The following is a 16,915-nucleotide window of genomic DNA, read 5'->3' as shown; positions in this document are numbered from 1 at the left end:
CATGACTAGGTCCTGGCAGTGAAAATACACAGAATTTGAGGATATGTGATATATTTGCCAAGAATCATCAGCATCTGACACAAAGAGATGAAAGAGAGGGATATGAAAGATAATTCTCAATTTTATGGGCCATTTCTATCTGTAATTACCTTACACATACAATATGCCAATGGTTATTTCCCATGCAAACGTCTTTGATCAGCTCTTAAGTGACATCCCTTTGGATTAGAACCAAATTAAGGGGAGTGGTCATGGATCAATTACAATTAGACATCCTTCCAGGGGAAATACAAGAGATTAGTTACCTGCCCATATGACAAGGGGTTCCTTGCTCTTAGCAGAATTCGAGCCAAGTAGAGCATAGAATGTAGATGACTGCATATTTTCCTTCCACCTGGGCAGAATGAATCTGGCATGATATCTTAAACCTTGTAGTTTATCCTTGAGGTTGATGGATATTTTTTACTAGAAAACTTTACAAATTCTCTATCATTTTTCCTAGAGATAAATTTCTCAGCATGAGGTAGCCATCCCTGATCACCTTATTTTAAATATATTTATGTTTTATTGAATATACTTGTCTCAGAATACCACCTAAACTGAGTAAAATTGCTTACTGGTTAAGCAGTAGTGAGGAGTTACACTGACTGTGCGACTTACTTAATTTACAAGTTTGGAACTGTTAAACCTGGGCATGCCTGCATCTCCCAAATTAACCAGCACCTGGTATCTTCCCGGCCCTGTTCTGATAACCTTTGGAATCTTAATTCGTTTGATCCCCACACCACTCCTAAGAGTGATATAATTGTCCCTCACTTACATGCAAGGAAATTGCAGTTAAAAAGCCAATTGGTAACTTGTACAAGATCGTCCAGCTGGGAGTAGCAGAAGTGGAGGCCCAGCCCAGGTGTTGGGCCCTTGGCTCTGTACTTCTGGACTTCGTCGTCGTCTCTTCCTGCAGTGCAGCAGTGGGTTCCAGTGGCAGCGGCTGCTGGTGTCTTGGTTTGTTCTCTCTTCCTTGGCTGTTTCATGGCCGAAGTGACCTTCCCTGTGGTTCATAGAATCTCCATGTGCCTCTAAGCCCCTTCCTATGTGTACATACAGGTCCATGTCTCTGTTTCAGAGTAAAGAATTCTAGAAGTTGCAAGGCAGACAAGGTTAGCTTTCCAAGGAACTCTGGAAAGAAGAGGAAGAGCACCCATATTTGCTAAGGGTATAATAGGTATGACATACACCATTTTCTCTCACATAATCCTGCCTCACGGAAAGCCCATCCCATCATTGATCTGCTGGAAGAAATTATGAGATTCTAACACCTTCAGATGCTACCTTTCCTTGAAGACTCTGTATCTTCTCTTTAAGAGAAGACTTGAATGCTCTTAAAATCACAATACCTTCACTCAGAGCACTTGCTTTCTCCTGGCAGGTGTGTTTCCAATGGAGTGTATGTGTATGTTTCACATAGGGATGGAATTTTTCAGCACCACACAAAACTTACCAAAGAAGCAGCTACTTAATCTGCTTTTTTAAACAGCTGCACAATAAAGGCCTCGCAGTACCTCACTTGAACTAGCCTCCACAGTTCCCCTGTGGCCACGAAGGGTGCTGACATCAGGAATAACAGTCTGTGTGTCTTCATCAGATCTTTGGCAGAAGTTCAATAGCATACGGTGTTCTTTATATCCTTCAGGGAATGCCTTTTCATTCTTCCTTCATCTCCTATTTCAGGAAGCAATGATATCAAATGCTATGAGTACTTCGCATCAAGGGGAATACTGACTTTTGATAATTACTGTTTGATGAGCAAATATGTTTGATCTGTTTTTAAATTGTGATTCTGATTCTATGTTCCATGGAGTGGATTGCTGAAGATCTTCCAAACCACAAATCAAAAACAGAACATCACTTTCCCTTGGTTTAGTCCAACTCCCACACTCAAGAGCCTGGTTTTCCCCAGTGCCAAGTAACCTCTGTCTGCAGATGTTCATTGATATACATAAGAGAAGTTGCCTGCAATGAGGGGGCTACCCTAATTTGTCTCAAATTGCGAACAATGTTTTTTTTAATTTCCCCTATATAAAAAATCTTTTTTTGTATTTTAATGTTCATTAAATTCTTAGATTTCTTAAAATCATACTTTTGTTAACTCACAGTCTTGTCTGAATCACCGATGACATTTCTCTTTCAGTTCCTCCCAAGTTTGTGGTGCAGCCACGAGACCAGGACGGGATTTACGGCAAAGCTGTCATCCTCAATTGCTCAGCCGAGGGTTATCCTGTGCCCACAATAGTGTGGAAATTCTCCAAAGGTATGAAGTCCCTTGTTTGCTTGTTATCTGCCAAATGTGTACATTCCAGAGAATTAAATGGGAGTTTCTAGTCCTTTCAGAGCTGGCTCCTGTAAGCGCATCCTGTAAGTACCCAGGCCCAGCAAGCCTATCTTTCTCTCACACACACCACTAGGCGTCAGCCTAAGTGTTTATTCAGATCACCAAGGTGTCTGTCTATTCTTGTATAACAACACGCCCCGGGAAAGATCCTGAACGGGGAGGCAGGTTACTCAGGTAAGTCATCTCAGCACCTGGGAAGGTTCTGCGCTGCTACCCAATTTGTAAAACCGTGACCTGCTTGGAGACCGCGGCAAACGTACAAATATAATTCGTCAGAATTGCTCATTTCGGAGCATGACTTCCACAGTATTTACACATATGAGATTAAGTTGTTTTAGAAGGTTAGGAATAAAATTGTGGATTGTTTTTATTCCCCTGGTTATCTTAGAATGTACAAGCTACATGCAAAAACAAGCACATCCAATGTCTGATTTGAGCTTTCCTTCCTAAGCATGCTTTCTCTTCAGAGGCAAAGCATCGCTTCCCTTTTGGGGGAGCACTGTAAACATGACATGAGTGGAAATGTGGAAAATGTAAACTAATTCTAGACACCGTAAAAGTGATTTACATCCATCTTACCATCTTCTCCAGGAAAGGTTCCTTAACAGGGCTTTCGAACATACCGGAAGCTCTTTTCCTTTTCTCATTTTAGTAATTTACCCAACAGTTGAGGGCCAAATGTATACCAGTGGGATAGACAAACAAATCAATAAATTTACTACTTTTGTAACAATCGGAGACCTACTATATGTGTATAATTCTTATGAGTGTATTTATTTATGTTTCTTTAATCATGGTTTATATGCTGGATGTTGCCTTTTAAAATACTGTGTTGCAGTTTCTTATTATGAAAATAACATCAAGGGAAGAAAAACAAAGCGCACACTTACCACAACCCCTTCTAGTGTATTTCCTTTCAGGCAAAAAGAGAAGGGGGAGGCAGCGGGTGTTGGACACCATTGGATTGCAGGGGGAATCAATTAGATTTTTTAGAAATCTCTGAGGCTACTCCCCTGTGGCATGCCCCATCCATTATCCATGTGAAAAGCACTTTATTCTCAACTAGAATAAAAAGCCTGTTATTTTTTCAGGCTATCTGCCCATGTGACTCCTTATTTTAGGCCGTCTGTGAAGCCCCGTGTTGCATTCCATGGAGACAAATCAACATCATACATTGAAATCAGTTTATGTAGATGTGCGTACGTGGTAGTATAAACACTTTCCAGGACACTTTTATTCTTCAGCACTATTTCTAAAGTTTGCCGTTGTTGGTGATTCCTGTCTCTCCCTCAGACTGTGTCTGGTCTCTCCCTCCTATAAACACCGCAGCGGCGAACATTCGTGTATGTTCACACAATGTGCGTATGTGTGAGTGCTCTGTCCAGCTACATTCCTCGCAGCAAAACAGCATGACCACGCTCAGGCTGTTTGTCTGTGGCAACCCGGGCCCTTTGGAAAATATCAGAGTGATTATTACACCCACCAGCAGGATGAGGGGCTGTGTGTGTCTCTGCATCCTTGTCAATTACGTCAGATCGTTTTATTCACAGTCTTCACAATGCAGTGAGTGAAATGGCTTTCTGTTTCAATTTGTATCGTCAGGCCACTAATGATGTGAAAATGATTTGTCCTGTGATAACTGACCGCTTCTGTTGCCCCCACCCCGGGAAATTTTCCTATTCATGTTACTTGCGCACATCTCTCTGGATTATTTATTTGTAAGATTGTTTCTCATAGATTAAACAATGCTTCATCCATCACGGGTGTTCCATACATTTCATTCCTTCCCAATGCTGAAGCACAAATGAAACTATAGGAGACTTATTATCTTCAGATTTCATTTGCTATATAAAATCAAAGAAAAAATTATAAATTGCAGCAACTTAAATTTTTAAAAGTTCCCCTCAAATAACATCATTTAGAGATAACCAAATATGCCCTGGCTGGTGGGGCTCAGCGGATCGAATGCAGGCCTGCGAACCAAAGGGTCACTGCTTTGATTCCCAGTCAGGGCACATGCCTGGGTTGTGGGGCCAGGTCCCCAGTAGGGGGAGAACGGGAGGCAACCACACATTCATGTTTCTCTCCCTCTCTTTCTCCCTCCCTTCCCCTCTCTCTAAAAATAAATAAATAAAATCTTTTTTAAAAAAAGATAAGCAAAGATGACTATCACAAACATTTTTTCTTAGCTTTTCAGACCTGTCCCCAGACAAATATAAATAACTACATATACACACACACACACACGTATACGTATATATACCTATATGTATACGTGTGTGTGTGTGTGTGTCTTCCTGACTTATAATCTTCTTTCTTCAGCTAACAATATGCTATGGATGTCTGGCCATGTCAACAAACATGAGCGTTCAATATGACTTTTTGGTGTCTGTGTAGAGTTTGTATTAATACATCAACAAGTACATCTAACTACCACTTGCCTTTGTTAGGATCAAATTCAGTGACTTGAAGCCTCAAGGAGTCTGGACGCAGGTAGCCCGGCACTAGTTTGTTTTCTCCTCGAAGCCATCAGGGGCCTGCCCTGCCTGCGTGTCTCCATTCTGCTACTCCTGGCCAGCACCTCCCACTGTCAAAAAATGCCCATTGAGCGCCCCCTGCCCCTTCCACATCCCCATGGAGGGGGAGCAGCGCAGGGAGAGGGCTGCCACTCCTGCCTGAGCCAGCTCCCTCGTAGGATCTTTCCAGAATGTATCGTTCATCAGTTCTGCTAGCACGTTGCTGGCTGAGCCCCCCTGAGCCATCAGGGGTCAGCAGGCCCCGTCGTGGCTGAGCACACCACCCTCAGGACCACACCCTGTGCCCCGTCACCAGGTAAGATGGGAAGATGGGCACCTGGCCGTCAGCTGTGTCCGACGCTGTGGTTGGACATTGTATGTTTATTTTTTTCCAGTTTTTCACTGTTATAAAAATGTCACAACGACTTCTACCTCATTGATCTTAGTGCACGTGGCCATTTGTTCCCTGGGGATAATTTTCTATACAGAGAATTGCTGGCTAGAAGAGTAAGCAATGCCTAAGGCCTTCCACCTGCACTGACCACGGGCCAGAACTTTAATTTACACACTCTCCCGCTGTTTACCGCATTGCCTGTTTCTTACGACCAAGAAAATACCAAGTTTTATGTTTCTTTTTTAGTATTTCCCAATAGAACATAAGGATATTTTATATTATTTGAATTACACAAGTAATAAAGATTTTTCTTAAGAAAAATGTGGCCTTGTTTATGGAACATGTTGCCAGTAAGCAAATACTCACGGGGAGCACAGGAGTCGCCCCTGCAGATGGGACAAAAGGATTCAGACAGAATGGATTCGGCTGTTTCTCCGAGACCCGCACCTCGGCTGTTGAATCCTGCGCCCGCAGCGTTTCTGAGTGCATCGCAGCGGGTCCAGGGCAGCTCCTGCAGAAATGAAACAATCTTTGCTGAAAATAATGCTCTTACCTCTTTGACCTTGGGTCTGGATACACGAATTCTAAGACATTCAATGCTGTCTCCTGATATATGTTTTTCCTTTTACATGAACAAATGAGGCTGCTTATCTGAAAAAAAGATTTAAAAAAATCATGGCTTAATACTACGTTGGGCCTCATCTGTGCTCCCAGAAACCCACAGCGAAGCATGTGTATGTCATTAATGGCGGAGGGAACGGCTTTCAGTGAGCGTCCCAGGGACCAAGGCTACTCCCTAGCTGGCTGCTGATGTCAGCGGTCGCCAGTGCTCAGGCCCACGGACTGCTTGGCCATCCTTGACTCTCTGGCTGCCCACGACAGAGCCTCTTCTGACCTCCAAGGAAGCTTTGGTCATGGGAATTCCAAGGACGAGATTGAGAGTGTGCCTGAGTTTCGGGGGCGGGGGGGAGTAAGAAGCAGTTTGCACTTAAAATGGGGTTGTCAGGGAAGACCCCAGGCGAAGGTAACCATGGAGCAAAGACTTAAAAGAGATGGGAGATGAGTGGGGTGCATGTCTCCAGAGGGAGCACCGAAGGTCAAGGGACCAACCAGGGCCAAAGCCAGGGGCAAGAGAGGCTTTATGCCTGGAATGTTCCAGAAATGCCAAGAAAGACACTGAGCTGGGGCACAGTGAGGGAAAGGAGGTGCTAGAGGCCCCAGGAGGCCAGTCGTTGGAGACCTGTCCAGGTCTGGGCTCTGATGTGGCTTGGATCAGGGGGACAGCAGAGAAGGGGGACAAGTAACTGGATTCTGAATCCACTTGGCGGGTGGACTGGAAGTGGGTATGAGAGAAAGGGCGCAGTCAAAGGCGGGGCCCAGGCCTCTGAGAACAGAGGAGGTGCCGCTCACTGAAATGCAGAAACTCCAGGAGAGCCACTCGGGCTAGAATCAGGGTCATGGTCTGGGCCTCTCTCTCTGTGGGCACAACCATCCATTTCCAGTATAAGCGATGACAAATTCTCTAAACGCTCTAATGCTTTTTGACAACTGCTCTCTCTATTGTCAAGGCTTACACCTTCCACCTTCTGCTCTTCCATCCCTGGCCCTACCTTAGTTTCATGCCAGTTCTCAATCGGGCGAACCTGTGCTCACCACCCATCCTTCAGCCATACTTTCTCCACGGAGGCACATTCCAACTTCTCCTTTGTTCAGTGGCTTGCCTGTTACTTTTTTGCACATGAAGTCCGGTTATTTGGTAGGAGATTGGTGGCTCACAGCATGACCCACAAGGGCACAGAGGCTGCCTGGCCTCCCGTTAGAAGGGGCAGCATCACGCTTTGTGCACCCAGGAGCTGACACTGAAGTCCGGTATATCTGCAGCCAGTGCCGCGATGTCTCTCACTGGGCTGTTTTCCCCCAGACGTGGTTGGTGTGCCTGTTCAGTGGGTAAATTCACATCATCCCTCCTTTAAGAAAACTTTTCCTTTGATAAATCTGTCAGCATTTGTTCCATCCTGTGATTTCCATTTCTGCTTCAGGGTCTCCAACCATGGCATCGGGACCCCGGTGCCAGTGTTCCATAGGTGTCATTTTTTCTGATGTTTTACCTCATGCCCTCCAGCTTTGATTGGTTTATTACTTTCCATGTCAGGTCTGCGTGTGTTTTCCCCAGCGAAGTCTGCTGTCCTTTGTGCTCTGCAATTTTGCCTTCATTTTTGTCAGTACATTTTTCTCCTTTTTTTCCTCCAGTTCTGCCAGCTCCCTTCTCCTGCTTTCTCGACCTCTTGCTTCATAAAGTGACTTTTTTTACTTTCCTGGTATTTATTATTTATTTAGTTATTCCTTTATTTATTTTTCAATTGCAGTTTACATTCAGTACTATTTGGTACCAGTTTCGGGTGTGCGGTTTAGTGGTCTGACAATCACGTACCCTCCAAAGGGCTTCCCCTGTTGTCCCAAACACCCTCCATACAGTCCCGCAGCGTCATTGACTGTATTCTCTATGCTGTACTTGACATCCCGTGCTGTGTAACTACCCATTTGTACTGTGTCATCCCTTAGCCCTTTTCACCCAGTTCCCTAACCCCCTCCCCCTTTGGCAACCATCTAGGACAAAACTAAAGCAGCCATCTGTTTCAGTTTTGTGTGTTTGTTCTGTTCTTTAGATTCCACAGGTAAGTGAAATCATATGGTGTTTGTCTTTCTGTGGCTGACTTAGTTCACTCAGCCTAATGCTCTCTAGGTCCATCCATGCCGTCACAAATGGTGAGTTGCATTCTTTTCTATGGCCGAGTAATACTCCACTGCATCTATGTATCACAGCTTTTACCCATTTGTCTACCCACGGGCCCTCGGATTGCTTGCATACCTTGGCTGTTATAGACAACACCGTGATGAACACAGTGTGCATGTATTCCTGCAAATGGTGTTTTGGGCTTCCTCAGGCACCTACTCACAAGTGGAATGCGGGGTCACGTGGCAGTTCCATTTTTCATTCCCTGAAGACCCTTCATGCCGTTTGGCATTGTGGTTGCACTGAGCTTTTATCTAAATCAGGGCCACCTTCCTCTGGTGAGATTTCATTACCTGAGGTCTTTGTCTACTTTTTCCTTCCATTTTTCTCATGGTATCTTTGTTAGATCCGGGCTTCCTTTTCAGAATCCACATTTGCAGAAAACTCCTATTGCCAGAAAGAGATTGTTTTGCGCTGACATCTGGCTCCTCTCTGAACTCTACTCAGATTCTAACACTCAGTAGGTCCAGGGAAGCTTCTGCCCCACCCAGACCGCGCACTGTGGTCACTGATGTTGGCATTGTCCCCTGGCTGTACCCCCACATGCACACTGCATCCTCTGCTGAGGAGTTCAGTGTCACGGCCATGGTTAATCTCTCCTCTCCTTGACTGTCTATAGGTACACTGCTCAGTGTACAGTATTGGTTGCCCATTTACCTGTTTTGGGGTTGATATTGTAGCTCTTATAGTGCCTAATTTCGTACAAAGTGGAGTTTATATTTTCTATTTGCTTCTGTATGGTTTCCAGGAGAAGAAGAAATGCTGGTTTTATGCTGCCATCTTTAAACCTTAAATCCTATTGTTTAAACATGAACCTTTATTAAATTTGGACTTTATTTTAGAAAAATAAGCAAAGTAGGAGTCTAGGAGAAATGATCAGCTAAGAAAGCGGGCTAAGTCCAGACACATACAACACCGTCTGGCTGTGTCATTGCAGGAAAATTACTGGCCCTGCATGAACCTTAGCTCCCTCATATGTGAGGCAGAGAGAATCAGGGGGTTAATGAGATGATTTAGTAAGATGATTCATAGAAAGCATCTATTATGGTCCTTGGCCCATAGCAATTAGTCAGTACACATTAGCTGTTATCATCATCATCATTATTGTCATTATCAGCAGCTCACACGGTTAGACAATTGTCCTGAAAACATTAATTGAATAGCCCAACCTTTCCCACTAACCGGCATTGCTTTATATTCTATGAAAATGAATGTGCCTGTGGAAGCCTGTTTGTTTCATCCCTCCCTCTCTTACCCTCATCTGTCTATTCTGGTTCCATGGCCACGTAAATCAGAGGTTGATCTCTTCCTATTTTAATATCTAGGAAAATAATACTCTCTTCATTATTTCTCTCTTTCAAGACTGTCGTGGACTTTGTTTAGTTGTTGTTTTCTAGATGAATGTGAAGATAATTTTATCCAGTTTTCTCAGAAAACTATTCTGAAAAATGTGGGGGTTGTAATAAATGTAAATGTCAATATGGAGAACAGCATCATGACAATACCGAGACCCCCCAGCCAACATCAGGGGCCATCTCTGCATTTTTCCAGATCTCTTGTGTGTTTTTTATAACCTTGTTGCTTTCTTTCTGTGTACTTGTGGTATTGAGTATTTGTAAGCTCCTGCTCACAATTGTCTCTGATTCTCTTCGCTGTGCTGGTGGAAAGGTGTTACACCTATCGCCAGGGTTGTTTGAGCCTCTGCAGCTGTCCACGTGTCTTTCTTCTCCCAGCAAGGGGGAGGTGTCCTTAGTTTGGGGGAGTCCCTGTTTACCTCCACTCTGTAGTCCATACAGAGGGCGCACTTGGGATGGGACCCTCCTCCTTCTGCTTCTTGTTCTCTAGACTGGCTTTCTTCCCCACCCTCCTGCTAGCCCTTCCTGCTCTTAGCTGTAGCGTACTCACCTAAGACCAAAGTTCCCGGCTCTGTTTTTCTCCCTGGAGGCTACAGAGAAGCCTCCACTTGTTGGTACATGACAGCTCTGCTTTTGCTCGGGTATTTCCTGCTGTCCCCAGGAAGCTGTTGGAGATTGTCATTTCTGTACCCACATGGTGCAGTCTACCAGTGGGTCTAGCTGTCCCTTATCACTAGGGTCCCAGAAGTATCCTCTTCTGCTTGCTATCCACCTGCCTGCCAAAGCCCTTCCCTCTTGCTATAGACTCGATGGGGGCCAACAGAACTTGGGTCTTGGTTTAGAAGCACAGCAGCTCTCTGGGCGTTCCCATGCAGTGTGCGCAGTTCCAGACTGAGAAACCAACACTATGCTCACAACCAGGTAAAACTGCTCAGGTGACCCCTCGGGAGCCCCCTCTTACTTCAAGGGCTGGCCCTGGAAAGTCTCACCTTGGTCCTGCACACCTGCTCTCCCAAGGTCAAGGTGACCTCCCAGGATCCTCTACAGTCCCCAAGACCCATGTCTCAGAATGCCATGGAGAACACTCGGTATGGCACAAGTCCAAGTCCATTGAGCAGGTTCATTCTAGGGCATGGTTTCTGCCAACACCAACTCCAGACCTGCCTGGTGAGGTGACCGAGGCCACCTCTTCCTCTCCCATCTGTCGAGAGATGGCCCGTGCTGCACATCACCAGCTTTGCATTCAAACACTATGTTTAGAGGGGGGCAAACAATCCAGAGACCAGGTCCCTCACCCAGATTGTCCTTTGTTCCCGCTCTAGGAAAGTGGGAGGTTTCCTGCTGGAATAGCTCTATGTGGGGTTCACATGGCACAGCCAGGATGGTCCTTGGTTCTCTGGTCCTCCAAAGTTCCTTCCCAAGTTCCGATCCCTGACTCCTGTCCCCTACATCCTTGCAGGTTGCACTTGGCCCCCAACCTCGGGCTTCAGCCTGTTCTCTGGTTGACTACCCAAAGCATTTAGCCTCATTTCTTCACCCTCGTGACCGCTCACATTGGCCTTGAATGCCACCTCAGTCTTTGGTCAGAGCAAGTGTCCTCTCCATGTCTCTGTCTAGAAACTGGATCTCCACCTGGGTCAGTTCCTTAGGACCAGTCATCTAATCCTGGTCTACCTCTCCACTGTTTCACCCCTCTGCCTGCCTGTCCAGTTACCACCCAGATCTCTGCTCCTGGACTCACCTGTGGTCCTGCTCTCTGTGTAGGTGAGAATGCCCCAAGCCGCCAGCCCGTGGGTTCGCCCCCTTCATGCCGTTGATTTCCTGGACCTGCAGCTTTCCCCTTAGGTCTTTCCAGCAGCACCTGCTCCAAACTCACGCGTCAGTCTTGCCCAGGCTATCAGGTCCCGGCTGTTCACCAGCGATCCTTGTCCCCGTTAACATGCAAATACGTGACAAGATACAAACCTTGAATTAATACCTGGAAAGATCTCAAAGAATCTAAAAAAAAAGTAAGACAGCACCTCCTTGTGGCACAAACAGTGAAAACAAGCTCCACTTCAAAGCTGAATGGGGCCCCGTCAAGTACACCACACGCAGCTCTGCCCTGTGTTCCCCGAGCGGTGACAGTGGTCTCGCTAAGCAATAATGAGTCGCTGGAGAAGCACGGTGAGCAGAACAGAGAGGATGAGTGTTCAACGTATTGTTCGACATACTTCTTCCTTAGCCTCACCAGGGATGAGAAACGTCTGCCTTCCTCTGGGGTAAAATGAGTGGAGTCTCAGTAGCCCAGGGAGCTGCTCCAAGACACTGTCGATGCCCCACCACCGAAGAAGGCTGCAGTTTCCCTGATCCTTAGTAGGGTCACCAGGACAATAGACCCTGGGGGCCATCTTGCCCTCCCTCTACTCCTCATCTTCTCTGCTTCTCATCACCTTTCCTTAGGAACTTTCTACTAGTACTCTTGTAGACAGAGGCGGCCACACTGAGGGTAAATGTTTGGGGACCTCTTGCTCCAGGGAAGCGGTGGCTGAAGCCCACGTGTGATGGACCCAGCTACAGGGGCTGCTCATGGCTCACAGTCCCAATGCCAAGCCAGGGTGACGTCGGCATGAACGAGCCACTTAAACTGCCTCCCACATCACATGTTCCATTCACAAGTGCTGAACCATGTCGACTCCTGGGTTCCCTTTCTGAGACATGAGTGAGGTACCGATGTGCCATCTCAATGAGAAAACAGGACCCTTGCGGATTCAGTGCAGAGTTAGTCATAACATTGGCATGCTCAATTCGTGGACGGCCAAATCCTAAGAAGCCCCAGGCAGGCACTATGCCGGTCCGCCTAATTTCACGGTTTCCTTTGAATACAGTTCTTCAGTATAAACATGAAGGAATGTAGGGAAGAAAATAGCATTGTACAGTGACCAGAATGATGCTCGGATCTCCTGAAAAAGCAGCCTTGGTGCCGTCGTACTGAGGGGGCGGGGTTTATCAAGAAGGGTTTTAAGAGAATTGGACGTATGCAAAGCTTTGGGATGGATGGCAGGAACTGAGCTACCTCTCAGGAAGTTGAGTGATGTGGACCCCAGAGAAGCTGCTCCCATCTGTGGATCCCGCCGCCTGCAGCCCTCTGTTCTCTGGGGGCTGGCTGTCCGGTGTCTGCTCCTGCAGGGACTCACTGCTTCCGAAGGAGGTGACGGCCTCTCCCTCCTGACACCTTCCAGACCACACTTCAGTGCCTCTCACTGGTGAAGTAGAAACCAGAGCCGGGTGGCAGTGCTTTTTCAGGCTCCAGCCCCTACAGTTCAGGGAGTTCAGTCAGGAACAGGAGTGCCGAGGACCAACAGTCAATATCCAACCCAAACGTTCAGGCGAATGTGACAGACACGTGTTGTACACGTGGAAGCTTCTTTCTTGGGGCATGGGACCCGCTTTCCAGCCTGGAACTGGGCCGGTGTCTCAGGTCAGTGCCACTGTCTACTTCTCGGTTCTTCTCCGGAGCAGGACACTCAGAACTCCGCACTCCGTCCTGAGCTAGTGCTCCACTGCCCACTGCTAAACCAGAAACAGGTGCAGCTGCTGCCGCTCCTGCTACTTGCTCTATCCTCCTCCCTTCTCCACCTCTGTCTCTGTGCCTGCAGCTCACTCCCTGCAGAGCAGGGAAACCCTCTCCCTGCACAAGAAAAACCCACTGCTCAGGAAAACACCACGCTCTCCCTAAGGATAAAAGGGACTGTGTCTTCCAGTCCTTGGTGAGGAGAAGGAGTAACTGACAGCCTGACCATTGGGGTACCATCCAGGGAGCATAAGGAGCTCTCCTTTTGCTTTTCCATTCTGGTTGAAATGAGCTCATTGCATCCTGCTAGGGCGACCCTCTGAGTGTGCCCCTTGCCCAGCTGCTGGTCCTCCCACATGGGCATTAGCACTGGCATTTATAAATCCTGTCTCCTTCGGTGTGAGCAACCGTCTGCATAGTATGGAAACGGATTTTTGCTCTGGCTTCACATATGATGGAATGAGAGATGCGGAGAGAGTACACTACTCGCTTGCTCAAGGGCATCGTCCGTGAGTTTCAGAAATTGTATCAGAACCCAGTTCTTCTGACTCTCAGCCAAGGGTTCTCGCTCCAGATGAGCAAAGACTGAAGAGTGGAAGACGAGATGGAGCAGTATTTGCTGCTGCCTTCAAAGCGGGCGCCCTTGGTGGCAGCAGGCTGTTCTTTTCCACTCTTCCCACTGCCCCGGTCCTTGAGAACACTGCTAGGCATAGCTTTTCAATAACTAAGAGAGGTCACACAGTATCAGCATAACCAGTAATTCGGTAAGTGCCTTACATAATGCGTTAACGTTTTCTCTTCATGTAGTAGAGCATTATAATTGTCCCCACTTGACCCCAGCTGTTCACAGAAAATTGACAGCTTTTTAATTAATGCCTTCTGGTTGCTATAGTGTATCTTCCAGCTAATTACCCCAAGCGCTTACCTTATGCTAGCAAGAGTACAGAATTGTGAATATTGTATGCATTCTGTTACGTTGTGCTCCTTACACTAAATGATGAATTTACAGTGGATGGTGGATAATTCTATCAATTCATGGCGAAATCCACGTCCCTCAAGTAAAACGAGTGCTAACCCTGATGGTGGAACAATGGGCTCACTCTTATTCCGTTTGGCAAAGTGAGCACATTTGTAAATGGTGGTAACCTTCACATTAAGTTCATTTGCTGGTGAAAAAGAAACTTAATGTTTTCAAATGCATTTATACTTTATTTCTGTCCTCGTTAGGACTTTTTAATAATGAGGCAGCTTCTCTCTCCAGATAGGTACTGGTACATAAGGCTTTCAGCTGTTTGAGGCAGCTAACAATGTTAAATTCATGTTGCAATTTTTTAGTATAAATGTGTCAAATATTACAAGTGTTTTTCTGGTGCAAATTCTTTGAGGAAAGGAAAACATGTTTTGGGGTTTTTTTTTTAGATGAACAGTCCTGTAACTTTCTCGTGTTCTATCAGCATTTTATTAATTTTTTTAAGTTTTTGGAACATAGTTTTGTGTAATTGACAAATCCCATAGCATTTTGAGATCTCTTGTTTGCTGCCTTGTGGATATATTCTCTAAACGCTGTATTTCTCTGAGTTTTCAGTTTGTGTCTTTTAAATAAGACCCAGCCCCCAGTTTGCTGTTAACTTCAAGGAAGCCATCAGTAGCCTTTACAGATTTTCAAACCGTGCATCCAATTGAAACTTAAATAAAAATCGCAGGCTTCTTTTTTTTATTTTAAAGTTCCAAAGTACACATTATGCCTAAGAAGGAATTTTGTGATTTATAAAACCAAGTCCTTAAAACATGCAATCAACTTTCATAGGAGAAAAATCATACAATCATCTGAGTAGATGCCAAGAAGTTAGCCAATACTAGTCCACAGTCAATCCTGAGTAAAAGAGCAAGAACAAAAATAAAGTTTCGTAACATGGGCAGGTAGGAACACTTTGAGACCCAAAGTGCTTTGGAAATTGAAGAAGAAAAAGACAGAAAGTCCAATAGATTCACGGGCAAAGAATATGGGCAGGCAGTTCACCAAAGGACAAGTACACATGAATAATTCATGAAAAGATGCTCAGGCTTATGTAAGTTGCAAAACAAGCAAGGAAAAAGGACAAAAATAGTTAAATTATACAAATTAACATGATGACTTGTATACTGTAATGAAGATTAAAATGATCAGTAGTGTACCTGAAAAAGGAAAAAAAGCCCAGCCAGCCCTGTTGGAAATAAAATTGCTACATTTTTTAGTAAGCAACTTAGGGATACATTTTAACATTTGGATGTGTAGATTTCCACTCTGAGGGTTAACCCGAGACATTGACTAGCACTGTATCGTCCTCTCTAGTGATGGACCGATTGACAAGTGAGGTGGTTCATGGCAAGATGGTCCTTATCGTCGTGGAGCAGGAAAGACAGAAACTCAGTCAGTCATAAATGATTGAACGATCACGGGCAGCAAACTTTTAAAAAATAAGCAATAGCACAAAACTATTTGAGGGTTTTCCAGATAGGCTTGTGTTACTGATTTTTAATGTTAGTTTTGCTGTGGAAATAGAACATAATTTGTATTATTTTTCTGTTATAGAATCTGTTGGAACGTGTATTATGGCCCACAGTACTGTCTCTTTTAGTAACTGTTCGGTGTCCACTCAAAGCTGACATGTATTCAGTTATGGTAGGATGCAGGGATCTATAGATGTCAGTTACATTAATCAATAGTGGCATTAAAGTCTTCTATATTTAAAATATAGTTTCTTCTGCCCCTTTCATCTTTTGAGACTATAATTACTATACATTGGAATATTTGATCTTGTTCTGGGGTGCCAGGACCATTCGTTCTGTATTTTCCACTCTTTTTCACTTTTCGTTTTACTTTGGATAATTTCTGTTGACATCGCTTTGTGCTCACGAATGATTTCCTCTGCTGTCCAATCTGCTAATTGGCTTGTTTAAGGAAGTCTTCATAGCTACCCTTGTGTTCCTCATTTCTTCCATTTTCTTTGTGTACCTGTTTCTTTTATATAATTTTAATGTTCTTTCTGAATCCCCACCTGTTTGTGAATACTAATCATAATTATTATAAACTTTCTGCCTTATAGTTCCATACCGAAGTTCTGTTAATGCTACTTCCTCTCAGTTTGTTTTTTTGTTTTTTGTTTTTTGGTTTTTGTTTTTGTTTTTTTGTGGTGGTGGTGGTGGTGGTTTTTCAATGGTTTGTGTTTTGTTTGGGGGTTTTTGTTTTGTTTTGTTTTGGGTTTTGTTTTGTTTTTTGTTTGTTTGTTTTTCTTTTGCTTTTTTGTGTGTCTCACAATATGTTATTGCATTCTGGCCATGGTGCATAAAGAGTAGAGGTTGAGGTGGGTTACAGTTATTTCTAGATCTTTACTTTTTACCCACTCTTCCCAACCTGAGCCAAAGATGGAGTTATTTATATAACCCGTATATACTGGCAGGGCTTTTAATTCTTTGAGACTAAGTGTTTCCCTAGGGGCCTGTGGCTTCAAATTTCTGATTCATTCAAAGAAAAGTGTGATACTGCAGATTAACAGTCTCTCTTTCTTGTTAGAATACAAGTGACATTCTTTTGTGTCTTCTTCATCCTGAACAGAAATGAAACTCTATTTTTCATCTGTCCTTTCTAGCAGTTCTATTTTGATAGAAACCGCCAGTTATAAGGATTTGGCTTGTCCCCCTTATTCTGTGCGAGAGACCCCCTTACAGGCATTGTTCATTCCCTTTAACTCTTTGGTGGAGCACAAATGAGGGAAGGAAGGCACAGCCACAGCCTCTGTCCCTGGCGGCCAAGGGGCCCCAAGAGGTAAACAGTTTGGAGGGAGACAGTAGGAGGAGGTATCTCCCCATCTCATGTCCCCAGATGCAAAGCATGAGGTGTCCTGCATGAGGAGTGAGCTGAGCGCTCCCTTGCT

At 45.0% G+C, this 16,915-nt stretch overlaps 1 protein-coding gene across 1 annotated transcript in view; it reads left to right on the top strand.

Moving 5' to 3' along the window:
• LOC123480257 (cell adhesion molecule DSCAM) overlaps positions 1-16,915 on the top strand; it is a 452,836-nt gene that overhangs the window by 359,415 nt on the left and 76,506 nt on the right. Inside the window, exon 10 of the mRNA XM_053917294.1 lies at positions 2,189-2,308. Within this exon, the coding sequence (XP_053773269.1) occupies positions 2,189-2,308 (120 nt within the window). The remainder of the gene's footprint in view (positions 1-2,188; positions 2,309-16,915) is intronic.

This window comes from Desmodus rotundus, chromosome 2 (genome assembly GCF_022682495.2).
Source record: "Desmodus rotundus isolate HL8 chromosome 2, HLdesRot8A.1, whole genome shotgun sequence".
Lineage (NCBI taxonomy): Eukaryota > Metazoa > Chordata > Mammalia > Chiroptera > Phyllostomidae > Desmodus > Desmodus rotundus.
Note: the sequence above shows the minus strand (reverse complement) of the source record. Positions and strands in the feature narration are given on the sequence as shown.